We start from the raw sequence: 26,666 nt of genomic DNA on the forward strand, positions 1-26,666 counted from the left end.
ACAAGATTGTTCAGCAAATAGGCTACCTGTTCTGTTTTCTCAGTTATTTAAAGAAAAATACACAAACCAGATGCATTATTTCATATGTTTGATTATGTTGGGCCACTGTGATTTGCCAAACTAACAATTCTTCATTTCATGTTGAACTTGTCTTTTGTTAAACACCAGCTATTGCCTGGCTACTTCCCACCATTCTGTTTTTATTAATTCTGTCTTAGGTCTGCTTCTTTTGCTGTTTCTTTTCTGTGCCTTCATTCTGAAAATATCTTTAAGATATTGCATTTAGCTGCTGACATAGAGTTATTAATCTTCTGAAGTCCACAGTATTCCCCAAGTCTGTATATTTGTCCTCATCTTCAGTGTTTCTCTGATTTAACTGTTCCATTTTGTTTTGACTTTTGATTATCCCAGGGCCCGATTGGTATGGATGGAAAGCTGGTAGGTGATTTATTCAAAACCAGTGTAATTTAGGTCTTGCATATATTCCCTCTTTGCTCTTTTAATTACTCATGCTGAAATGTATATTAGTCACATACTGGCTTCCTTCAGAATAACTTCCTTCAACCCTAGTAGCATGGATTTTCAACGTATTGCTGAAAAACCTCTTTAGTGTCTATCCAAGAAAATGGGGGTCAGCCATGCTACTCCTGTTTCCTTATCATTTTCTATTTGAATAAGATTGGAAGACAGATGTTCCTACCTGGGTGCTCTGTCCAGAGAATGCTCCACAAGTGTAGTTCGATGGGGCCTTTCAAAGAGCTGGATATCCCTTCTGACCACTTATCTGTGATTCTTACTGGTTTCCTTTTTCCACAGATTCTTAATTTTTGTGTTTTAATCTCTCTATCTGGATTTCATTTGCTGATTAGATATGAACAGCCTCATGTCTCATAATAACTGCATTTGTACAAATTCGAGAGATTCTTTAGGGATATGCTACTTGAATTAAGTTAGAATTAACCTTTAATTTTATACAATGCATTTTTTAATGCATTTGTACTTGTGTGTATGTTTGTGTAGCTACATGTTTGGGTGTATAAGCCTGGAAGTTTATGTTCCCAGCTCTTTAAAGATTAACACCATGGAAAGGTATGAAAATCCAGTTTCTGCACTTTCTTACTCTTGCTTTTGCTCCCTCTTTCTCACTTTTCAGGATGGCCGTTTTCACTGATACCTGATACATACTGTCTTTTCTGTCCTTTTACTTACTACAAGCCCCATCTCCTTTTGAAACTCAACTTGTTGACTTCCCATGTCAGCTTTCATTTTCTTCTCTTCAGACTTTCGCTGTGCTCCTTGAGGTTTCTTTCTGCTATTAAGTAACTTGTCTGTAAAGTTTGCAGCATACAGTCAGTAGGCTTTTCCTTTCATCTCTTCTTTTAGCAGATTGATAGCTTACCTGTTAACTTCAGCTACACCATGTGTATGTCCTTTTTTGTTTTAGTATAATTTATGTATCGGCATCTAATGTTAGGTTAAATTGCTAGGAAGGGATTAACTATCAACAGTGGAAGAGCTTCCATCGTGGTAATTAGGCTGCCAAATGTAAGCCCTTTCTTTACTGCAAAATAGTGTATTAAGCTGGTAAATAAGAGTACAGAAGGGAAAATTGTTCTGAAGATTTTACTGAAACCATGACGTGTTATGCAGCTATACCCACTGTAGCCATGGAGATTAAAAAAAAAAACAAAATCAGCATTTAGTATGGATAATCAAGTATGTGAGTAATGATCAGAGGTTCAAAGCAGCAATAATGAAAATGTACCTGATCAGTTACTGGTGTTGGGACTTATCCCTAAATGCATGCAAAGAACAGCAGTCAGTTGGTAGCTACAATCAGTGAATTTTAGAGTATGTAGCAGGTTTGAATAAAGAGATGTTCATTAGAAAAAAAAATCACAGAGTAATGCTGACTTTTCTTTAAGAGTATTTTCACCCTGTTTGTTATCTGAAATTAAGAGAAATACTTCCAGCTAAAACATTTTAATCCACAAATAGCATGAACTGGGAGTGATTTTTGCAGTAATGAACCAGGGTGATTTCAGCAGTCCTGGGGTCATTTTGGGAACACAAACAGATGAACTGAGATTGAGCTTGCTGAAATGTGTTATCAGATTGAATTTATGTTAGAGGGTTTTTTAATGAGCACAAAAGTAACTCACAGAGCTTTATTCCTGACCGTTTCACAGCATACAAAAATGTGAGAAGGCAAAATTAACAGCCCTTTTTTGTCTCCCATGCTTAGAATTGCTGTTGTGTGACAGTGAGCCTTTCCAATCAAAAAGGTCACTATTTTGATGCCTTTCTACCCGTAGCTTTGTAAGAAGAGCTGATGAGTTCCATAATTCAGTGTTTGCTGCATCCTCTGGGTAATGTCACTGGATCACTAGTGAGAAGGGAAAATTACACTGTAACTGCAGTGGCTGGTAGGGCAAGGAGCAGCTAAGAGCATACAGAAATATTGAAGGATTGGAAACCATTGTAAAAAAACATAAAATAATTACCTTCACTAATGTAAAGATCCTTCCATGCTAAAGGAGCTCATAGGCAACAGGTTAAAAAAATCCTGCTAAGAGTACTTTTGTATTCATCGTATGCAATTACAACTAAATGCAGGACAATTGCAATATTGACAGCATATATAAACTAAGAGCAATGCAACTGTTATATTCCCCAATATCTCAGAATTCTCTGCATAAAGAAACATTGTCATATAAAAATTGATTTTCTAGCTTTCCTCTCTCTATATTGCAGAAAAGTAATTATAAATGCACAATAACAGAAAGGCAAATTTTAATGTTGTTGAGTCTAAGAGTAGAGAATACTTTCATGGGAGCATGATTCCAACCCTCACATTCAATTCAGGATATGTTTGTGTTATGTGTGTATGTCTTGTATATCACAGATATAGCATGTTACATTGAAGAAAAAAGTCAATTTTCAAATCTCTTTCGTTAAATATATGTGTATATAATCTGTTTATTTGCTTTCTATCACTTAAATTCAACTTTTTGTTGCAACATTTGGTAATTTCAGACCTTCACTTACGTTTTGGTTTTTTTAATATATATGGATTTGAGACAGCTTTTAATGATTTGGCCAAAATGTATTAAAACATTAGATATACTTGTGAGCAAATGTATTCTAAGGTTTATATATAAAGTTTTTATTCAGAGGCCTCAGTTTAGATAATTTATATTAACTAATGTATCAGCAATAGTGCATCAGTAAGCAATTCCTGATGATTTTAAGATCAAGTATAGCATATAATAGATTAAAACCCCCTGTGAGGGGAAGATTGAGGTAAAATCTGAGTGCTGAGGAGTCTCAATTATATTCATTAACCCAGTGTGATGTGTAACTTCATAGAACTCACCAATTCAGAAAGCTTTACTTAATATTAAAACTTGCAAACCTCAGACAGTAATTTATTTTTTTTTAACCTCTATGATGCAGTGTTGTTCTAAGGAACTAATACAAAACTGCAGCATCTACAACAAGGAGTGCTTTAGGCTGCATTCAGTGTAAAGATTAGATAGCCACAATAATTCTGTGTTTTACCATTATTCCTCTAACATAATTTGTAATATTTCTTGTATTTCAAAAATATTTTAAAATTTTCATGCGAATTTAAATTTTTTTAATTTGGAGCAAAAAGTCTTATAAGTTGGTAAAGAAAAAAAATAAATTTTCTTCAGCTGCATTTCTTGTACACAATTGTTCCCAGTTGAAATGTTTTCTCCCCCATCACCTTTAAAATCACAGAGAATCACAGAATGATTGCAGTTGGAAGGGATCACTGGAAGTCATCTGGCCTAACCTCTCTGCTCCAGCAGAGCTATCTAGAGCAGCTTGCCCATGATCGTGTCCAATGGCTTTTGAATATCTTCAAGAATAGGGACTCCACAATCTCCTTTGTGCCTTTGGGTATCCCCACAGTAAGAAAAGTGTTTCCTGATGTTCAGACAAAAAAGTTCCTACTCTCTGTAGCAATACTTTCTAGCTAAAATTAAGAGGTTTTATAAGACTTAAAAGATTTCTCTTTGCTCAGGTTTTGTCAACAGAAGGAAATGTAGTTTCAGTTCAACTGAAATATTATTTAATAATATTATTATTAACACTAAAAGCTAAGCTAGCCCTAAGAGTTTAAAGAAATTCTCTCTTTATAGAGAGAAATATATAAATATTTGTCTCTGTCTTACAGTGTGAGCTGATTGTCTGGGTGATGTAGTTCGTAGTCACAGCTACAGTACAGTTTGATAAAATAATCCTGCTTCATACAAATAATTTTTAATAAATGGGCTAAAATAACTGATGACTTTCACTGGCTGTCCTAGGCTAGGGACCTTACTGATAGGAAGTCTTCTCTGTAAGGGTTTGCAGCAACAAGAGATACATACAGCTCCTCAGTGGTCAAAGGGTGCCTCTCCAGTTTCCAGGGTTGGTCTAAAGGGGATGTTGATAAATAAGAGAGAGGAGATGCATCAGCTGTCTCTTGGGCTGACTGACCAAGGTTCATCTACTTCTCACTTGGTTTAAATTTTGGTTATACTTACTTAAAACTGTGGTGCTTGCAGCAAAGGCAGAAAGACTATTGTTTGTTCAACAACGTGTCCTTCCAGTTTTGGGACTTTGTTCATTCAATAAGCAGTAATTAACACCTCCTTGAAACATGGAGCCGAGCCATAATAGAGAAAAAAAACCAATACTTGCTTCTAAATCAGCTCAACATCTGTGGATTCTTTCTCACATGAGAATTGTTAAATTAGGTGTTTCTGTCACTTCTAAATTGTTATGACTGTCTAAAATATGAAGTTTCTGAAATGCAGTTTCAGTGATATGTTATTCTAAGTTATTTATAGAACCAGTTGCAAGAAAGTTCATCAGTTTGAACTAAAACATTCAAATTCAATATAGACTTGAGTCAAAAATCTGACTTCAATACAATTACTGTATTTTTTATTATCTCCTTTTTAGAAAGTACTGTAACTGTTTTCTACTATTTAAGGAGTTAATCCTTGCCGTAACTTTCCATAACCTTTTCTTTTTCTTGTTTTTTCAGGGTCAGCCTGGTCCTCAAGTAAGTGTCATTTTATTTTCCTACATAAGTAATAGCTAGATACAGGGCCCACCAAACTCAGGTTATCTACAAAGTATTTGGATTTTTTTTTTTTAATCCTAGTCTAATAAGCTAGAAACTGGTAACCATTGCATAATTCAGAAAGGCAAATATTTCCCAAGAGAGAAACATACCCCCCTGAGTTGAGTTCCCTCAGCTGTTTGACCAGATGGTGGGGTCAACAAAGTAATACTGAATAAAGCAAATCTCCTAACTATGGCTTGAAACTTTGCCACTGAACTTTAAAGCAAGATAAAATAACTTAGCAAATGTGTAGCAAATGTAATACTTCAACTGCTTATTAATCACATGCTAATAATGTTGCTATAATCCAGGCAGCCTTCAGTTATTTTAAATATTGCACTGCTAACTATTTTGATTAATTATATACACTGCTTTGAATTAGTTCTGCTTTATTTAAAATAGTAGAACTTTGTCTTGTGAACTGTAATTGAAGACATGGAAATATAGGGACCAAACTTCAGTTCTAAGGTAGAAATAGATGAGCAGAAAGGAAACATTATGTATAGTAGAAATTAAATGTGAATTATTTGAGTGAAAGAGGACTATAAAAATATAAAGGAACAAGAAAATAGGAAAAAAAAAAAAGCCAGTGCCAAAGCCCAACTTACTAAACTCAGTTGAAAAACTCAACCTTTCTGTATACTCCAGATGCTGTGTAGGAAGCCTGCTCTGTGGGCCCGTCTTTACACAAGTGAGTTGCCTGAACCAGGATTTCTATGAGGGCCTTTTATCATAATCAGAATCATAATTGAAAGTTAAAGCTTTACTGCCTTTTTGACTGATAATTCTTTTAAGTTAAGATTTTCATTATGAGAAGCAAGCATTTTCTTCAGATTTTTCAGTTTTAATCATTATTTTCTGTTGAAAGGCAGACTGCATTAGAAAGCCTCAAACCACTTAGTCTGAATGCCCATTATCCTTGCAGTACCAGACTCCATTAATAGTATTGTATAAGAAGTTCATATGATATCAGAAATGACCACTGCCCATAGCACTTAGGTTTTGCAGTGGGCTCTTGATGTGTGGACTATGCAGAGAGAGAGGTATCTTCAACCTCTGTGCTGCCGGGGGTTGATGAAGAGGGAGATTGTAATTCTGTGTGGCAGTCTAGCTCTGAACAAGCTCTGTTGAGGACCTGAGGCATGTACTTGAGCCCATGGGCTGCCCTATAGTTGATGTTGACTTGTGCTGCCACCCGTGTCTTTTCCTTCTGGGTTTGGACCCCCACCTCCCACATTTCAGTTGCTTAGCAAGTGTCTCTTGCTTGTAAACAGCTGCTCAGTCTTTGGAACACATATCTCTACGTAAAATGCTCTGGGGTAGCTGTAGGCAAAGAACCACAGTGGAGATTGCAGTATTCAGTGCAGTTTCAAGGGCAGAAAGGCAGAGAAATCTTGTCGCAATTGTAAGAGAAGTGAGGTGCAAACCATAGGAAAAACCCACTAAAAGTTCCCCCCCCCCCCCCATTGTATTAAGAGAGAATTCTTACATCCTAACTTCAGTAACTCATCTCAGTGGAAGTGCTCAGTTCTGGGTCTTCGCCGTTATTCTGAGCAACACATACCATTATTCTTAATAATGCCTTTTCCTCCTTTTCAGCTCAAGATGCACTTATTGTGTCAGGAGGATATGTATGTATTTTGACTGGCTGATTGAGTCCAGGTGTAATTCTTGCAAGAACGCTGGTGAGGAAGTCATAGTGGCATCAGGCAGTCAAGAGTTGTGTTTGGCTTTAGATCAAGATGCTTAAACCTAGAAGTCTGTGTGTAGATGTTGACATATGAGGCATCTAAGCTCTCTTTGCATTCAGTGAAGGTTAAGTCAACACTCAAAGCACCTAGAAACCTGTTCATCTCATTGTAAACTCCTCAGGCTCAATTACACTGCCTGCATACAGACATTTGTTGCTGGATGAGATGATCCAGCATCTCCAGCCTAGGCACTGGCTGTTTTATGTCCAAAGGCTGGAGTCTGTGCTGGGCCATTGTTGTAGCTGTCAGTCACAGGCAGCTGTCTTGGATTTCTAGAGAACCTCTCACGTAACACTGGCTGTACACATTCATGCCTCTTAATTCCAGATTCTGATTGTAGGTGGCTACTAAATCAGATGACTATTCTGCTGTATTGCTTTCTAACCAATGTTGACATCTACATGTCTCAGGCAACTACATGTAGGCTGTACATTTAAATGTCTTTCCCCTTAAACTAAAACTCGAATTCAGATAACTTAATGAGACAAGCATTTTTTAAATATTGAAAGCTGTGGTTGAAAATCTCAAGACTTTTAAAAATTAACTTTAAAGTATCAACAGAAAACCGAATCTGTTCACATATAGATAAAATAAGTCAAATTCTCTTGGTTTGTTCTTAAAATAATGCAGATGTTTCAGCCAGCTGTGATTGTCAGAAATTTCCCTGGTCTTAACTGTGTCCATAAGAAATTCAAAATTAAAAGTATTGTCAGTTTGGTTAGTCAGTAAAGGCTTCCTGGCTTCAAACAACAAAACTGTTATGCTGACTACAGAAGCACTTAGAAAGTTTCTGATGTCATAGCCATGTAAGTCCACACTAAGATCAGAGATAAATTCTAATCCTTCTTATGCTCAGTGTTTTACTAACACCTATCCATTTTTGCTATGGTTTTCCAAAAGTACATGCTACATTCACTCAACACACACATAATTAATGCATACAAATATAAATCCATAACAGATCAGTAACACCTCCTGTCTTTTTTCTTTAATGTTTTACTGGTTATTTTCTTCAAAATTACATAACAAAAGATAATTTTGCTTCATATATTCCCATTTTAAGTAACAGGAAACTTTATTACAACTCATGGCCTTTTTTTTTTTTTTAGAAAAAGCTTATTTTTCTATTGTATCTCTGAAAAGTAAAGACCATAATCAACAGCTAAAAAATTTCTAGCATAACCTTAAAAAAAATAAAATTCCTTCTTGTGATTTTGGTTTTCTTTTAAAAAGAGAGCTGTTTTAAATACCATGTAAGCTCTATTTCTTTGTAGAAGAACAAATAATACAATATTTAATATTTTTGCTGAAACTTATATTCTGGTTTTTGAATGACCTCAAAGAATATCTGCTTTTTCTTCTCTAGAATGTAAATAAGTGTTTGGATTACCTTGTACCAGAAAGGTTTCTTTCCCAGTAAATCTATACAACAAATTCTGCCCATAAATCTTCTATTTGAAATAATGGAAGTATTCCTGTTTGTTAAAGAACAGGGTTTAGCTTCTAGTCTAAAGTTAATTCCATAAGAAATGTACTGTCTGGGTAAAGAGAGAAGGCTCGCTATTTTTAACTTTTTTGATTGTTTAGAAGTGAAGTTCATCTAAATACTGGAAACCAATGTTTTCAGTATTATGGTGAAGGAAGACAAAATAATCCTTTAAAAAATCTTGCTGAAGCAGAACTATTAACAATTATAAATATAGGGTGGTAGGGTGATGTTTAGGTGTAACTTTGTCTCAGTCAGCCACTGTTTTTATCTTCGGGGCAATATCCTTTCCCTGGCCTATCTCTAGCACAACAGACTTTCTCTCTTGTGTCAGCACACATGATCACTCTCTGTGTAGGACTTTGAGATACAGCAGCCTCACAGATGCCTCTCCCTTCTCTTTGGCAGCCATCCAAATCTGCATTAGAAATGGGCAAAATATTAATGACTGATATTTGTTTTCATGGGATTCTTGTTTTCCTTTGTGTGAAATGTCCATGGACGTGATGTTATAACAGTCTGAAATTTTCCAGTGCTTTGTGTATGATAAAGGGTTACCATAGCAATTCTGGTGACAAATGCATATGTGTGTCTTTTTCACCATCGGGGTTTAGGGTATGTCACAGGAGTATTTTTAATTTCTGATTACAGAAATTCTGATTCATGCTTAAACTGGTTATTACTGGCTTGTGCTGTCAACAGAGCTGGTGGGAACCATTTTAATTTTTCATTTTCTGTTTTTTGTCAAAGGACAAAGAAACACAGTCAGCAGGACATAGGCCATAGTTTTGAGTGGTTTTGGAAGGCAGCAGTCTATGGAAGAGATTTTTCATTTTTTAGAGAACAGGGATGCTTCTAGACGTTAGAAAAGAGTTGAGTATCTGGCAGCAGGAAGGATGGGGAAGGGGTTGTATAACGAAAATGCATTTTAATTCTTGGTGAGTTTCCCTTTCAGTTTTGGTGGTTTGGATAGCCTTCTGCATTCCAAGACCTGTTAAATATTCCTCTCAGAGCATACCATTCAGTAGTGGGGCAGTTGATAACATCGAGTGGTCATGTATGTGTTTTCGTGGCTATGAGCAAGATACATAATATGTCTTATTGACTAAAGCTGCAAAGTGGCCTGTACCTGTCAGACCCTTAGAGCTGGACATACTTCTTTTGTTCTGATCACCATAAATTGAGATGTAAGCTCCATATTACTTGTTTCCAGCAGTTTGCTTTCAGGAATGCCTCAAGACTCTTTACTTGCATAGAGAGTGGTGGAAGAAGACAAGAAATACTCTTAAAAAGGACAAAATCAGCCTAAGATTGAAGAAACAGTTCATCACCTTGAGCTACACGGTGCAGTAATGTTGCTCTTTGTGAGACAAGCCCAAGGGTTGTACCCAGGTCATTAGCTGTTCCCACTGTAGAGAATGATCTTGTGGGGTGTTTCTCCTTCTAGAAACTGATATTCTAAGCTCCTCTGTAAACTTCTGATCCTGCTGAAGGATTGTATGACTCTGTTTGAATATGCAAATGCTAATCTACTTTTGAGTTACAAGTTGCAGGTCAGATTTTGCTGTCAAACTTTAACAACTGGTTTATGAACATCAGGTAGCAGACTTGTGAATGTCTGTTTCTTACTTCGTACGAATAACAAAGTTAAGTCCTTGATCCCTCTGCTGCTAATAATCATTTACAATAAATTTTGAGATCAGAAATTAATCTTGGCTGAGGGCATCATGTAAATAAACAAGCTTGTGCTAAGTTTCATATGGATTTAGTGTGCAGAGTTTTACTATTTGCTTACCATTCTCCTTTCTAAAATGGTAATAAAATTTGTGAACACTATTGAAATTGTGAGATCTTTTTAGGAAACAGCCTATGTTGATTTGTGAACATGAAGAAACAAAAGCCATTATTGTGGCTTTTGATTTTATTTTAGTTGCTAAAATGAACCACATCAGAGAATGTAGGATGAGAAATCATGCTCAAAACTCCATGTTTACTGTGTACATAGATGCTCATGACAGAAAAGATGCAAGAAATGTGTCTTTTCAGAAGGAGCTAATGCATTTAATTGTTTTAAAGTATGATGCTTTCTCAGCGTCGTATGTAATAAAACAGAAGTTAATATTGTTAAAAGGCATTGACAACAACAATGAGCACTTTCAAAATATAAACCACTTCAGTTTCCCTTAGGAGACTTAAGCACATGTGTAAACCAGGATAGCTGTGAATATTACATGTTTTTTTGGCTAAACAGATACTATTAGTGCAAATAAAAGGATTTGTTGCTCTGGGAAGAAGAGAGCACAGAATCGGAGATTTAGGGGTGAATTGTTCTGAGCCATCAGTTATACCAAGACTAAGGAGGCATCACAAAAAATTTAAAAAGGCTGAGGGGAGTAAGTTCCAGTCATCAACAAGCAAAATTCTCATAGCATTTGATACTGTGCTCTGCTTCCAACATGTTTTTTTACTTGTCTTTTCCCACTCTTTTGTCAGGAATTGCAAAGGAGCCTCTAATGGCAGATTAATGACTTCCCTACAATATGCTGCTAAGTGAACTTAGTTGGGGATAATTGAGTTCTTAGAGCTCTGCTCATCAGGCTCTGTCAGACACCCAAAGGGATGCCAGACTCCTACCCCAGCTGTGCTACTGTGTTCTTTTACCTACTCTGATAGGCATGCTTTTGAGTTACAATTTCAGTAACTATCTGGTGCTGAAATAGCAAGATGTTCAAATGTTCCACAGCATTTCCTGGAATGGATAATTTATTTCTGATTTTCTTGCTTGATTCGGAAAAAAATATCAGATTTGAATTTTACAATTAACAATTCAATCTAGGTTTTGATTTTCTACAAACACAAACTTTATAATAGTCATTATATGGAATTCTGTGGAAAGGGCTCTTCATGCAACATTATATAGGCTCTGGATGTCCTTATAAAATAAATTCTGCTCTTAGGAAAGTGGCTTCTTTTACTGAACCTGAAGATCTCCTTTCAGAGTAGCTATATGCAATAGATGAAGAAATCTTGGAAGACGAGTTTTGAGAACAATGTAAATTGTTCAGCCCATAACTTTTAGAAGTCAATCCCCTCATTTTGTAGTTCAAATAGTGACAATTTATGATACTGTTACTCTAAAAAACCAAGTTCTAGAATAAAACAATATGTATAACTAATATATAAAAATTTAAAGAAAATATGCAGGACAGCTTTTTATTTGTAGGGTGTTGCCAACTTTTCTTCACGGTGGCATCATTAACTTCTGAAAAGAATTGGGTTTGTTTTAATAAAATAAACATGAAGGTCTGATTCACTGGTTACATATGCTAGCATAAATGTTATGGGGAATCACAAATTAGCATTCCATCTATTCATCTAGAAGGCAACAGTCACCAGGGCATTACTAGATCTTCTAACAGCAAGTGAGAAACTCTGAAGCAAAAATTACTTGTAAGACTTAATTTGGTAAAGCATCACTTAGGTTAACATAGTACATATAAGTACAAAAAAGCAATTGCAAGCCTAGTACTGTGGTTCTGTTTTGAGATGTACAAAGGGTTGTCAAAATATAATTAAGGACCCTGAAAATATTTCTCATATTCCTAAATCATTTCTTTATCAAATGACCTTTGTATTTTCTTCCTCCTATTCTACAGATGGCAGAAATACACTAGTGTGTTCTGTGTTTTATTAGGAATTATGTCAAAGCAAAGTATTGCACTGTTTTCAGGAATATTATATAGTATTTTACTATCCTGCAGCACATGTTTTTAATTTGATATTAAACTCATGCTGGCTTGTTGTTTTTACTGATCTTCATGCTGTATTTCAGTTGAATTCCAGTTCAATTTGTTGCAGATCCCAGTAGTTTCACTAGCTTTGAAAAAAAATTAAAAAAAATTAAGAGTTATAAAAATGTGTATTTAGTCAAACTTATTATCACTTAGTGCTGTGATATTCAAAGACTTTCGTCTTTGACACGGTTTTCAAAATGTCAGAGTTTCCTCGAAACCCATTATCTGTCCAGAGACCCGGTGATGTTTTTGCTGGAAGTTTGAAAGTCCTGTAAACCAGAGCAGACCTGGGAGATTTGGATCTCCAACTGCTATATGGAAGCTTCAAAATTTCTGTTTTCTGTTATAAAGTGACACTTGGGTGAATTGAAATTTTAGTTTAAGCAACTTTATATGTCAGGGAAAATGCTTCAGGTTTTTTATATTGAATTGATGCTGGCATGAAGAGCTGTGGTGGTGTGTTATTCTCTCCTGTAAGCATGAGTCAAATTGGAGGAGAAAGGAAGAAAAAATAGAAAATGCAGCAATTACTTTTGTTGGAGTGTTTTGTGTACTGCCAGTAATGTTATTAACAACCATGGCATGGAAGTGTCCATTTTGTTTGTGAGCTTTAATCTAGAGTGCTACGTTTGAAAAATGCTTTGTCTGTCTCTGCAATAGCTTAGGAGTTCCTAGTAATCTTTTTTACTGAGATCCATCAGTAGCATTCAAGAACTGTTAGCTACTGAGAAACATGTCGGAGGATCACGTATTTTCAGAAATATAATCCAATTATATTGCCCAGTATGTCTGCTAGTGATCATTTGCCAAAAAGAATGAATATCCATTTAAGTAGACATATACATATGTGTGTAATTTCCCCTGAAGATGTTCTGAATTTTGTAGACCAAACTATTAGTCTTGAGGAGAAAACAGTTTTGTTTTTAATAAACTTTATGTTGTCTTAAATTGCTTCCTGTATAAAGTCCCAACCTTAAAGGTTACAAAAATATATTCAGTCATCTCACTCTTACATATGTCTGTGTATAAAAGTATGTGTATGTTTGTAGTTGATATCAAAATTCATTTGCATTTATCTAGTGTTTCAAATCAAACTTCACAAATCTGAACAGTTCTCAAAATAGGTCTATAAATTATGTCATTGCAGTTTTCCCCTTTGTAGATGAGGAAATTGGGGAAGATAAAAGAAATGTTTAGTTCTCCTGCTGCCATTTGTTTGTCTTATTGTAATATAAATATTATTTTATATGCTATTTTTATGTGCTTTTATTTCTATATACTCTTTAATGTCGCATAAAAGGGTTGACACATCCCCATCAAGACTAGAGTTATGACTTAGAGTGTCAAGTCTTTGCCTCTTTCAGCAATGACTTGTACCTAGGATAGTTTGGAGACATTTGCAGTAACGTAGTACTTGGAGGTTGCCTCAGCTGGCTTTGTGCAGTGTAGCTTTTATCATGATGTTTATCAGGCAGTTCTTGTTAAAAGGCTTTTTTTGGGTACCAGTGGAGCCTCGTGTGCACAGAAACTATTTGAGGGACTGCAGGACATGCAAGAGAAGGGGATAGGAAAGAAAGAAGATCCTGAGAGAAATATATGGTATTTTGCTGAAATACGTTTTTCCCAAGCATTAGCATACCCTTAAGTTTAAAAAGTTACCTAGTTTGTGAAATAATTTCATTGCTCTTAATCTGTGGAGGTCTCAGAAGCTTTTCTGTCCCTTGGGGTATTTTTTACATGACTGTGGCTTTATACTACTCTTTTAGTGCCATTTTCTTTTAACCATTCATGTTTTAAGTAACACACCACATCTTTCACAGTAGCATTTTATAGTAGCATTTTCAGACAACACTAAAGGAATATCTAAATCCTTCTTTGACATTCTGCTGCCTTGAATGAGCAAGTGTCTCCTGTACTGAGTAGCAGAGTTTGCAAAAATAAAAACCAGTGTATGTACAGTATGCTTTACCTTTGAAATACTGAGTGAAACTCAGGGCATTGCTACTGAAATGGAAGACAATAAATGGAAGAATGGAATTTACCTTCCCTATTTCAAAGTCTGTGTTAAAATCCTTTTGCTGAAAATAAGTTTAGTGTGTTGAAATACAGCAAATGCATGTTAGCTGCAAAACCTTGTTTGTATGTGAGCTGTGCAGGTTTGCTTGTTTACACGAGTTCAGCCTTTAATACTTTAATGTAAGTATGCCTTGATACGATAGCAGGTACAAGCCAGGATTCTGCAGAAAGCTGCCTTGTTTTGAACTAGTCCTTATTTCAAATGGGTGAACAGAGAGGGTTATTTGGTATTTCAATCATCTGTTTCTGTGTAGTTGTGATTTTTTTGTAGAGCTGGACCCTATGCAGCATCTGGTAGTGAAGTTCATGAATCTCCTAGATCCAACTGCTGGTCAAAGAAGGATGTGCCTGGTAGATATTTGTGTGCTATTTCATTATATGCTAGTAATGGAGACAGTAAAGTTGAAATATTCAAAAGGCTAGGGAGCTTGGAAGATGCATTTCAATGACCATACCTACTCTTGTACGTAGTGACTGGCAGTGGTAAATCTCCACTGCTCTGGAACTCCCCCCTTCCCTTGCTTTTATCCCATGTCTGTTTTCTTCAAAATACTTGAAGTTCAGCCTGACATCCTCATCAAAAAAGTTCTTTTAAGCCAAACATAAAAGACTAAATGAGCAAAGGGCACTATCATTTCAGCTGAATTATCTACCAGGCCAATAAGCAATCAGGGAAGCACCAGAGGTATTTGAATTACAGAAGCCACTGTTAAAGTTTTAGGTAAAAAAAATAGCTGAAACGTTAGAATAGGAACTACTGTTTCTGAAAATATCAGGAAGTTGTTAACTTCCAGTGAGGAGCTGTTTTCTTACTAAGCTTCTAGGAATAAAGGCGAGAGCTGGCCAAAGGAAGTATAAAAAAATATTTAATAGTGACTTTTTATCTCAGAAATCTGGAAGAAGGATTTCATGAGTCTGATTGGCAGAACATGTAGGATTTTTTGTTTTCAATTTCTGTTGTGTTGGGAAAGAAAGCCAGAATGTATTTTCATAATCCCTGCAGTTTTATAAGCCCTAAGTTCCACTGGAGTAGATTGGTCTTCCTTTTATGTATTTTCTTTCTTTCTTTTCTTTTTTTTTCTTTTATAATTTTTTCTCAAGTTCTTATTTGGTTTTGGGGCATATTAACCGCTTCTATAAAATAGAGTGTTTTAATTGGGTTCAAGGCATCAATACTTAATCTTTCTCCTTAGACCAGGGTGCCAGAAGTATATGAGTATTTTTGAGCAAAATAGCTCTGTATTTGTATAGTCTGCCTTTTGGCTGCTTATGGGTACAGTTCTTACTGGCGAGTGCAGAAAACTCCTCTGGAGTGGTACTATGCCACTGTTATTTTAATAAATGGAGATAATTAGGAGATTAATCAGTGGCAGTTATTTTTTCTCCTTCATTTCATATCCCTTTCAGTGTTCAATGCAAAATAAAAGGCATGAAGTTTAGAGCTATAACTCTTTTCCTGCTTCTGTAGTTTGACACAGAAGTAATGTGGTTCTTCTGAGGAAAAGGTGTAGCAATCTACACTGAGAAATCTTTGCACTCTAATTCATTTTATTGTAAAATTTGAAAGCAGCCTTTCATTCTACTTTGTCTTCCAGTACAGCAAACATTCTTTTTTATAGATGTTAAATTCATTGACCCTTGAATTTCTGTGGTATCATTTCTGTTGACTGAAGTTAATATTTATTAATCAACTACACTTTTCTTTCATTATTGAATCTTATCAATAACTCTATGACTTATAATAAATATTTTCTTCTATTGACAGCATACTCATTTTTGTCTTTTCTATAGTTACTGTGCTATATATTAACTTTTCTGTCCCTTTTGACATAACCACTCAACTACTGAGTGAGTACCAATATAGAAATGCAGTATTGTTTTTAAATTCCACCACCAGCATGATCACACATACAGACACACATGTGAAGACACACACACACACACACACATGTATATATATTCCTATTGGAGAGGGGATAAAAATAATTCTGCTGTGTAGTAGGCTAGTATAGGATGGAGTGGATCTCCAAGTGCCTACTCTCAATGCAGCAAAAGGAACAGGAGGAAGAAGGTAGGGAGAGGCTCTGTGAAGGTAAAGAACAGCCCACCTGTGATACTGGAGAATGAGAAGTTAACCTTGGTCACACTATGCTTGTTAGCAGGGCCTGCTAAGGTAGGACAAGAGTTGCTGGTTTAAAACTAAAAGAAAGTAGATTCAGACTAGGTAGGAGGAAGAAATTTTTTACAGGGAGAGTGGTGAAATACTGGCACAGGTTGCCCAGAGAGGTGATGGATGCCCCATCCCTGGAAACACTCAAGATTAGGTTGGGCAGGGCTCTGAACAGTCTGATCTAATAGAAGATGTTCCTGCTCATTGTAGGGGGGTGGTCTAGATGACCTTTAAACCCTTCCAGCCCAAACTATTTGATGATTCTAAGATAGCATGTGATGCTTTTTCAAGTCTCAGGTGGACACAAAATGAGACAGGGATCTGCTGGTGGATTGGTAGAAGAGGAAGCCTGAACAGTCTGTATCAAAAACATGTTCATTTTTGGAATGTTTATAAACCAAATACTGAACACTGAACTGGTATTATGTTGTACTGTCATTAAAAACATTGTTATAATTGAACTCCAAAAATTCTAAGACTGCAATGGAAATAGCAAATAGAACAGTAATAGTAAAAAAGCTCCCTGTTTCAGTCTGTTTTGTGAATTTTGATTCTGTAGGGCTCACAAGTTGTGTTTTCAAGTGTTCTCCTGCAGTTCTGAGTCCCAGCCAAAAATTTGTGTGCTTCTGTGTTTTTGATGTAACCAAGATTATGTGTTTGTTTCTTCCTTACACCTATGATGTTATTGAAAATCAGAAACTCTGGTTGTTTTCTTACAACTGAGAGATATAGCATATTAGATTTTCTCATATGTATTTTTATGTCCTGTTTTGCTTGTTTACAAGAATGGTATTTCCTTTGTGCTGTTGTTTTTTGTGGGGTTTTGTGGGTTTTTTACAGTATTGCATCAAATCTTGAATATCATCAGTAAACTTGTGTTTATCTAACAAATAGTAGAATAGGAAGGTACACTGAGGACAAGTCAATGAGGGCCTAGGTTCAGGAAATACTTGTATTACAGTGCATTGAGCATTAAGTGGAAGTCAGGAGGTTTTTGACATTACCTGAAGCCATTTTCTTATCTTTAATAATGTACCAGTTTTTCTTGTCACCATATAACTGGTGTTACTGGCATGTACAGCAGCTATTTGATTCACAAGAAACAACAGATTCAGATCATAATATTTGCTTAAATTAATTTCTGGAAGTAGTAAAGCCAATCCTAGTTTTTCATGCTCAGGCAATGGGTACATATTCATATATCCTCTGGACCACAGAATCTTTATCGGACTATTTGTGTTGAGTTTTGTAGGTTTTCAAAGAAAAGATTATGTTTGTGTGTAAAAGGCAGGGGTTGAGGAGGAAGGGAAAGGAGAAGATGACAGTCTTATTGATTAATCAAAGGAAGAAAGTATGCCTGAGAAAGGAGACCTCCTCTAGCAGGTTCTTGCTTGGGACACTGAGCCTTATGCTTCTTCCTGGGTACTGAATTAGTCAGTTCGTGGTGACCCTTTTGCAGCTTGTGATGCAATCTGATTTTTGTGAGCAACATTATAAAATTCAAGAAAAGCGCCGCATACTGAGCTCAGCAAGAGCATTGCATGAGAAATGAATGTCTGAATTACAGACTAAATGCTTTCTTGACACATTCTGGGTTGATTGTGTTCTCCGGCCTGCAGTTCATGAACTTGTCTGATTTATATATTGGTATAAATCACTGACCTATGGATTTACAGCAGGAGTCACAACTTGCTTGTTTTGAGTGTTAACTGAGCTGTTTGTCTGAATTGCTTTATATATCAAGTTTATGTTTCTCAGATTAGATAATTTACATAATGTTTTTTAAGTCAGTTACATTATTGTGTCAAATATTCAGCTTTCTTTTTCTCTGCCTTAGGACATTTTTTAAAAAAACTTTAGAATATAAAGGGAGCAAATGAAAGATTGGTAAGAGTCTTGAGTGGTGGTTGGTTTTTTCTTTTAAAGTTTTCACCTTAAGTCAGTCATATCACAGGGGAAGAATACAACTTGTAAAAAAAAAGGGACTTCAACAGTAGAAACAGTTCAGATTCACTGGAAATTCTTGTGAGCACTTGTAAAATTGATGCAAGGTGAGATGTTTGCATTGTAAACTAACATATGTAAACGCTGGTTGAAAACATGGCCAAGCTCAGCAGATGCCAAAACCACATTGCTCAGTAGTTCAGGGCTTGCATAGTGGGCCCAAGACTGAGATGAGTGGAGAAACTTTGAAATAGTTATGAAACACAACTGTGCTTCATAATACACTGTATAACCTCTTATGATTCAGCATATCTGATCCTAATATTTTGCAGCAATTATAGGTTAGCCTCGGGACTGTTGTTCCATACAAGTTCTTGTAATTTGTGGAAGTCATGAGTCAAATTTCAAAGAAAGAAAAAGTTTGACTTTTGTATCTGATTATTTTGTTATGTGCTGAAGCCACCTTTTACCCTCAAAGTAAACTGCAGTAATTGAATTAACTTAGGCAATATATGGCATGCCATTTAGTTGTGCAGATATAATTCAACTAAGTTGGCAAATTTATTTCCTTCTTGAGTTTGTCTAGATGACATTGGACAATCCGGTTCGCATTTCTGTTCGTCTCTGCAAGGCTGCTGTTCCATTATGCTGCCAGTCACACTTTTATTGTGGATCCTGTTGCTGCTAGTAGGGATGAATGGGTTGTATGCTCTTTGATCCTAAATGAAAATGAAGGTTGAATCTTGCAAGCTACATTCAGTCCTCTACCTGCCAGGTTGCCTTAGCCTGTGGTTGTTGTGGTTGAAATGTAGGAAAGCAGTGACTGCGTCTGAAACATATTACCTGTGCCTTCTGTGATAACTCTGTCTGATGGGAGCTGCTGAGTTTGACATCTCAGGATGATCCCCATGGGACCTGGGAGTGTCACAGTCCAACTGATTTTGATTGGTTGATTGATTGGTTGGTTGTCACCAGGGCACTGACAGGTCCTTTTTCCAATGGTGTCACAGGGGCAAACAGTCACAACAAATCTGGATTTCTCTGTCCTGAGTCTGGAGCTTTCTACAGAGCCTACAACATTACTTTTTCTTTGAACCTCTTACTGAGAATCCCTTATTATTTTCAGTTTTACTATAGGTAGCATGTCAATGCCTTTTGGGTGAGTTTATAGTGGAACTACCTGTATTACGGTTAAAACCAGATCTGTAGCAACAGGAATGTGGAGAGAATATGAGAGAATTCTCATAATTATGAATGTTTGTAAAACCAATATAAGTCAAGTACTGGCTTTTGAAGAGGTCCTCTGAATGTAACTATAAAGGCAGCAATGCCTCAAAGGTGGGATACAAAATTAGCATCTTTCAGGGGATGAATTATAAAATTCTACCTATATGAAAAAAACATGCTGATTACACTGAATAAACCCTAAGGGAATATTGTCCAAATAAAAACTGCAAGGATCAGTCTTCTGTTTTCTACTACTGTATTCTCTTGCCCTTCTATTCTTATACACATATTTATAATACTGTAAAATTTCATCAGAGAAGGGAGATGGGATTTTGATAGCCCCCCCCTCCCAAAAAAAAAAAAAAAAAGGATCACCTGTCAGTAATCCTGAACATGGCTGTTGAATGGATTTGACCCTTATTTCAGCTTTGTTCTTGGCTGGCAGGTGCCTGGAGTCCTTTCAGTCTGCTTTAGAAGACCTTGTTTTAAAAACAGTAGTATTTGTCGCCTAATTATGAATGCAGATTTTGCATGTGTTTGAGATTTACAAGGCCTTGCTTATGTGAAACAGGCTATAAACTCTCCTTGGAAATGTATAGTAGTCTGGAGTAGATAATTACACTTTGAGAAAAGATCCTCTGTTTCCAGTGAAAACACTGTAAAGTTATTTCAGAAATGCTCTGACCTCAGACGTTTCATATAACTTACACAAAATGCTTTCACATTTGTTCAGCAGCTAGTGGCTTGATCTCTGCCATCTCATAAGCGAAAGCACAGAAGTCTCCCTGGGAAAAAACCAGCATGTCTATGCTGTGGTGTACAAAACTAGTGTTATTTTACTCACTCTGTTCTTTGTGTCTATACCCTTAAACAGAAGAAACCTTGCCCTTTTTTAAACAAATCTGTCTCCTAATCACACCCCACCCCCGCAAACTCAACTTTCCCTCAGATTTTTCTTCCTCCCTGCCTCCGTTCAGTGTACGCACACTAATAAATTCTCTAGTAAAAACCTTGGGAGAATTTCTCAGCACAAATGGAAAGAAGATGTCAAAGGCTGAAGATGGGAATTTTCTGTTTAAAGTTGCAGAAACAATAGAGGACAATTGAAACAATGGGGGGAAAGCCAGAGATGGGTGAACAAGCCATGAAAGTATTGCATTAATTTTCTTCTGAAGAAATCTCACTGGTTCTCTTCACTTGCATCCAAAAGAGCTATTTTTGTTTGCAATTGTTTGTTTGTTTTTCAAGACTCTTGAGGAAAACAAAAGCATTGCAAATACAAGTGAAGAGACTTCTGAGAATGCTCACAACAGAAGTGCTCTTGTGGCCTTTTGAAAAGTTGTTTTTAACTTCTGGTACAATAAAATTGTCAGATATTTATGAATACTTTGTATGAAAAATTTGTGTGCTGGAAGGATGACTTGATAGAAACAATGGTGTGTGTCACTCAGGGAGAGCAAATACCAAGCAATGAAAAACAAACTGGAATTCTGAAAATGATGTGGACAGGTAATTTTCAGAAAGTCCTGCACAGAAAAAGGAGAACAAAATTTAGTTGAGATACACGATTCAGTCTTACTAAAAAGCATGTTTGACTATGGACTGTGCCTTCAGAGAACTCTTAAGAGAGGAAAATATGCAGGGTAGAGGCAGGGGCCACTTCTGCAGCTGGAGATGGTTGAGGATATTGCCAGCAGTTGTATAAGGGAGACAGTCTAGCAGCCCTGCAGATCTGCTAGATGAACCCTCATGCGAGCGCACTCTAACTTGTTTCTGTTCCAGTGAACCGGCTTAATTCAGACAGCTGATGTGATCTGTGCTGTCTTAGTTTCTGCCAACAGGCAGAACTGTAGCAAGCACGCCTCAGGAAAGTTCTGAGCCAAAACCCACCAGAAGCAGGGCCACCCCTGGGCATAAGAATGACATTGAGCATCTGAACAAAGGCAGCAACAAATCCCACAAGTCAACATCTGTCTAGAGTCTCAGTCATGTCATGTTATCTATAATTTCATGCCTAAGGCCCAAGAAACAGGATTCTGAATGTAGCAGATAGGGGTCATGCTATTTGCAGTTTGCAGCCAATAAGATATTCAGAGCCAGTAATGGCTTGATAATTCAAGGAGATGGAACACATGAGCACAGCGCTTCACTTGTGCTCAATGTTCATGATGAAAAAGGCAATAACAGCCAGCATTGACTGATTTTAGTTCTTCCCATCATGCAATTATTGTGTTACTGATGGTATGAATTTGCAATTTCACAAGCTCGATGGCACGGATGTGTAAATTTTAAAGCAGACCTGCTGAAAATGTGCTCTACTGTAATGTCATGTCAAAGTACATATATGTGGAGTCTGTAGCTAAAAGTAGACGGTGCTGCATGTGGCTTTCAGTATGTATTTGTGTCAACATGTGAGCTGGAGAGGGGCAGTCAGAACTAAAGTATAAAAAAAAATAGATGGAGGGACCTGAAAGGTGCAGCATTAAATAATTCATTAAATTATTTTGTTTAATTTGTTTTTAAGGAGACCAAGTGCTTTCAGGTCAACACAAAGTGGGCAGGGGTCATAGTTAATTGAGCAGATAGTTTCCATTCAGCTAGCAGTGAGCACTGTCCTTCCTGAAGGAGATGTAGGAATGTCAGGAGGCAAACTTGTTTCTATGTCTTCTGCAGCAAACTATGCAGATGGCAGGTTATGGAAGGAGAGGCATGTGCTTTAACTCCTTGAAAGATTTAGCAGCAGATGCTCTTCTCTGGTATGCATCAGAAGCACTTAAAACTAAACAGAAAACTCGCTACAATAAGGATTCTCAAAGACTTGCTTTTGGTTGATCACATCTTTAATACAGAGCAGACTGACCTTCCTTCTATTGCGTTTATGTGAACCACATGAATTTTTGCAAGGGTTGTTGGTGACAAACTTTTCTTGTTCTGCATGCATGCACACAGACACACACACTCACACACCCTCTCTCTGTGTTACAACAGTGGACCCAGCTAGGTTGGATGGCTCCTTCTGTTTCCAGCTGCTTTCATATGTATCTCAGGTCCTGCTGTGTAATGAAACGCCTGCATATCTTTCAGAAAGCTGGAGGTAAAGTCTGCATTATGTAAGCAGCCAGTTCTCTGCAGACTGATAACGTTTTTATTCACAAGATACTAACCTGAAAAGCTAGTGTTTTAGAAACCTGCTGGTAGCTTTATGGAAGGTGCCCAATAAAAATGGAATAGGAAAGGACCTCAGTGTTTTGTGATTCTATCACCTTACTGTTTGTCGGGTGGTAAGTAACAAATAAGTAGTACTTCTGCAAAATCATGTTATACAAAGAGCTCATTTTGCCTAAAACAGTGTGCTTGAGTCTAAACATCAACTTCAGTATTGCCAAAGAAAGGAATGAAACCCCTACTTTTAGATTTCCTAATCGTTTTTCTTTGGCAGTCTAAGACAAGGAGGGTGCCAAAATACATGACAGATTTATATGTGTCTGAATTTATTAGCTGCACTGCAAAGAAGTTTTACAGTCTTAGGAAACTTTCATATCTGATAGGAGATAAACTATTGTCCGTAACTGAAATCAACAGAAATGTTGTCATTTCAGGTATAGTTTTGCTTGTATAAGTAGTCTGATTCAACACGCAGGGTTAGCAAACTATTCAAGAAATAACTGCATATTGGCTATTATTAGTACAGTGAAAAAGCCATCTCTAGAATAGCCCTGGCATTTGGAGTGAAAAATTGTAAAGAAATACATTGTTGGGAAGAAACTGCAAGTAGGTGCAGACCTGTTTGTTGCTGTGTCCCAGGACTTAATCAGTATCACTAACGCGTCTTTGCTTTTGTTTCTTTCAGGGCCCTCCTGGTCCGAAAGGCGAGAAGGTGAGTGGATGAGTTCTTACAAGGTGAACGGAAAGCTCTCCCAGCATGAACTAAAGAGATCGTTTGTATTGATGCAGTGTAATGTTAGATTATATAAGAGAGCTGGGTAGCACACAGATGCTGTGTTAAACCTATCATCTCATCTTTCCACTTTGCAGGGAGATCAAGGTGATCAGGGCCCTCGGGTAAGCATCTTAAAAAAAATGTTACACTTCCCCTTCGCTGAATAGGCAATTAGTCTTTAGTGCAAAACTAAATTAAATACACTGTCTGAGCTAATTATGCTTATTAGCTGCATTTACCCTGCATGTTGAAGTAAGTGTCTGCAGGACAGTAATACTGAACATGACCAGGTAGTGTCTGGGAAGATTTGACTAGTGCAATAGTAATACACTAAAATACACCATTTCCATTATGGGTGGAAGTAGGTTTCTCAGGCATTTTGCTCTGCTGTATAAAAACTGGCTTTCCTAACCAAACTGTTTAGTTTCCCCAGCAATGTGTTCACGCCATGCAGGGCTTCTACTATCGAGGGCCAGTGGGTTTCTAATAATGTCCTTCTAGATTTCATGTAAAATGTAGCTAATATTTAGTGAATTATAAACAAATATAATGTATGCATGTATTAGCTCTTTTTCCTGACATATATGTATTTAATATTTTTAATAATAACAACAATATTATCACCTTGTAATAATATCCAAACAGTTCGAACATGGTTTAGTTTAGGAAATGTAAAGGTTCTTTTAATTTCTAAATATCATGTTTATTTTAACAGAGAAATAGAGAAATACAGGTGTGAAAGTTAAGATAGATTGGCTGTGCTACTTCTCTCTTCTTTACATCTGTGCTTCATTAGAAAATGCTTGGTTACATTGTTTGAATGATATAGTAACTCTCTTCAGTTACATGTTTATAAATTTTTTCATAACAGTGTGTTCCATGGATTATTTTTTTCTGTTAACTATGTTAAATATTTTGAATTTGGAACTTTATTTTATTCTACTGTTTTGTTTCGTATAATTTGATTTAATTGAATTTTACTTTTTTCAGTCAGTAATATTATCTAAAGTCACAACATGCTTTTACAGCTGATTTCGATGTTGGTGCTACCGGTGTTAACTACCAGGGTGTCCTGTTATGCTTGGTGATACAACTACACTTTATAAAGACAGTGGCCTAAGAATGAACAGCTTTAAATATTATTTCAGTTGAAACTCAATAAGAAGAATTGGAAAACTACTTCAAGAAGTAGAAGAAAGTAGAGGGTAACAATGTGAGGGACATTATGCTCTTTTCTAAGCTAATTAATATACAGACTAAACGTTCTGAATAATGTAAGAATTTCCTTTTAACTTGTAAGCAAATTTAGTACGTCTCAGAGACCATGCTGGGCTATATATTTTGGTTGATTCTGTGCTACAGAACTTCATGGGGAATGGGAGGAGACAGAAGACAGGGGAGGAGAGCAGAGCAGTGCCTGTGGCTTTGGAGAGGATGCTCCATTCAGATGGCATGTCAGAGTCCGTGTGTGCTGTTCTGCTTGCATCAAGTGGCCTTACATTCAGGAGAATGTGTGTTCTTACATTCACATTCACAACTGTGATCTTAGAATCAAAAGAACAAATTTTATGGAGGTATTGGAGAGGGATTCAGTAACAAATATGGAAGAGCAATGTTATAAACAGTATTACATAGCTGAGGATAAGAATCTAGAATTACATGTGTTGGAGAAGTTTCCAAGGAAAGACTCAGAGGTTTGAACACAGGAAAACAAAACAAGTGGGATTAATGCAAGGGAATGATGATGCAGAAATCTTGTCAAAATACTGGAGAGATGTAAGAACTAGAAAGTGGTTAAGCATGTGTGGCTTTCAGTCCCTGGACTGGAAGTGTTGGCAATACCCAAACTGAAGTTTGTTCAGTGTTGTAGGTGGAACCTGCAAGGACTGCAGGACTATTGTGCCCACTTCACCAAAACATACCCCCTATACTGGAAGACAGTGGAGTCCTTACTGAACCATACCAAATGGTTATAGCTACTTTGTGGGTTTGGTAACTCAAGTGCAGATAAAAAGCAGAGAATTTGCGACCTAAGGAATTCATGTATAAGGACATTACAAAGTTGTATCTGCAGCAGCAGCCATCAGCTGAGACTGAATTATGTATCTGATTATAGAAAAGGAGTTTAATAACTTTAGCAGTGGAGAGAAAGAGGCGGTGAATAGCACCTTGTGGGCTATCTGAAATTTCACCAATATTTTAGTCAATGCATGTTGTAGTAAAGTACCTCCTTTTTAAGTATATGGGTCTAGCTTGGGTAATTTGACCAGTGTTGTTGGTTTTCTCTTTATCTATTTTGAATGTGTTCTACAGCAGCTTCTCCTTTTTTGCCTTGTGTATTTCACCAGTAGTAAGTACTGTGAAGCCTCTGACCATTTTATGTTTCATGGTACATCAGTTACCTCCTCTGATGACTGTCTTCAGGGTGAATCTGCTCGGCTTGCCAGGCGATTTACAATTTAATTAATGGAAATTCTTTGTGGAAGCCAGTCATGCACCAAATGAAACTAAACCCATTTAAACCTGGTTGGTTACCTCTGCACATAGTTTTCCATCATACCTATGTAAAATGAATGGGTTTGGATGTAGTACCATACAGTATTATTTTCGAGAAATATATTGTACCTGAAAGTAACTGGGGCGTGACATTAATACTTGAATTTGACAAGTTAGCAGACAGATTGGATATTATATCTGAAAGTGGTGAACACTGTAAATCTAATTCATCTTTTGCAGATAAGATACCTGAAGCTTCTTTGGTTTCATGTTTTTATATATTGGTTTGAAGCATGCATTTAGCTTAACAAAGATCTTTATTGAACTGAAATTCTAAAATGACCCTTATTCTTTAGAAAAGCTGCTTTCTTTCTTCTAGGCATTTTCATCAGTAAGAGAAATCAAAACAAAATGTAAAGACTGTTCATGTCAAGATGAGACCTTAAACTTTAAAAAAGTTTAAGGTCTCCTCTTGGCCCATCTCAAGGCCCAAGTTTTCACCTTGGGCCTTGAGATTTTTGAGATATCCTTCTTTCTGAAGTAATTTCAAAACTGTAAAAATAGTAATCAGATATCTCAAAAGTTCTTCTTCACAGCCAGTGGACATGCAGAATATATACTAAACTGCTTTGAAGTTCA

The 26,666-nt window shown here is 36.6% G+C and overlaps 1 protein-coding gene across 4 annotated transcripts in view; it reads left to right on the forward strand.

The window, feature by feature from the left end:
• COL25A1 (collagen type XXV alpha 1 chain) overlaps window positions 1–26,666 on the forward strand; it is a 310,589-nt gene that overhangs the window by 180,548 nt on the left and 103,375 nt on the right. The window contains exons 5-7 of one of the 4 annotated variants that reach the window (XM_032686841.1): window positions 5,063–5,080; window positions 23,442–23,468; window positions 23,627–23,653. In XM_032686841.1, the coding sequence (XP_032542732.1) occupies window positions 5,063–5,080; window positions 23,442–23,468; window positions 23,627–23,653 (72 nt within the window). The remainder of the gene's footprint in view (window positions 1–5,062; window positions 5,081–23,441; window positions 23,469–23,626; window positions 23,654–26,666) is intronic. The other 3 variants (XM_032686843.1, XM_032686842.1, XM_032686844.1) reach the window with 3 other exon arrangements.

The sequence above is a fragment of the Chiroxiphia lanceolata genome, chromosome 4 (genome assembly GCF_009829145.1).
Source record: "Chiroxiphia lanceolata isolate bChiLan1 chromosome 4, bChiLan1.pri, whole genome shotgun sequence".
Taxonomy (NCBI): Eukaryota; Metazoa; Chordata; class Aves; order Passeriformes; family Pipridae; genus Chiroxiphia; species Chiroxiphia lanceolata.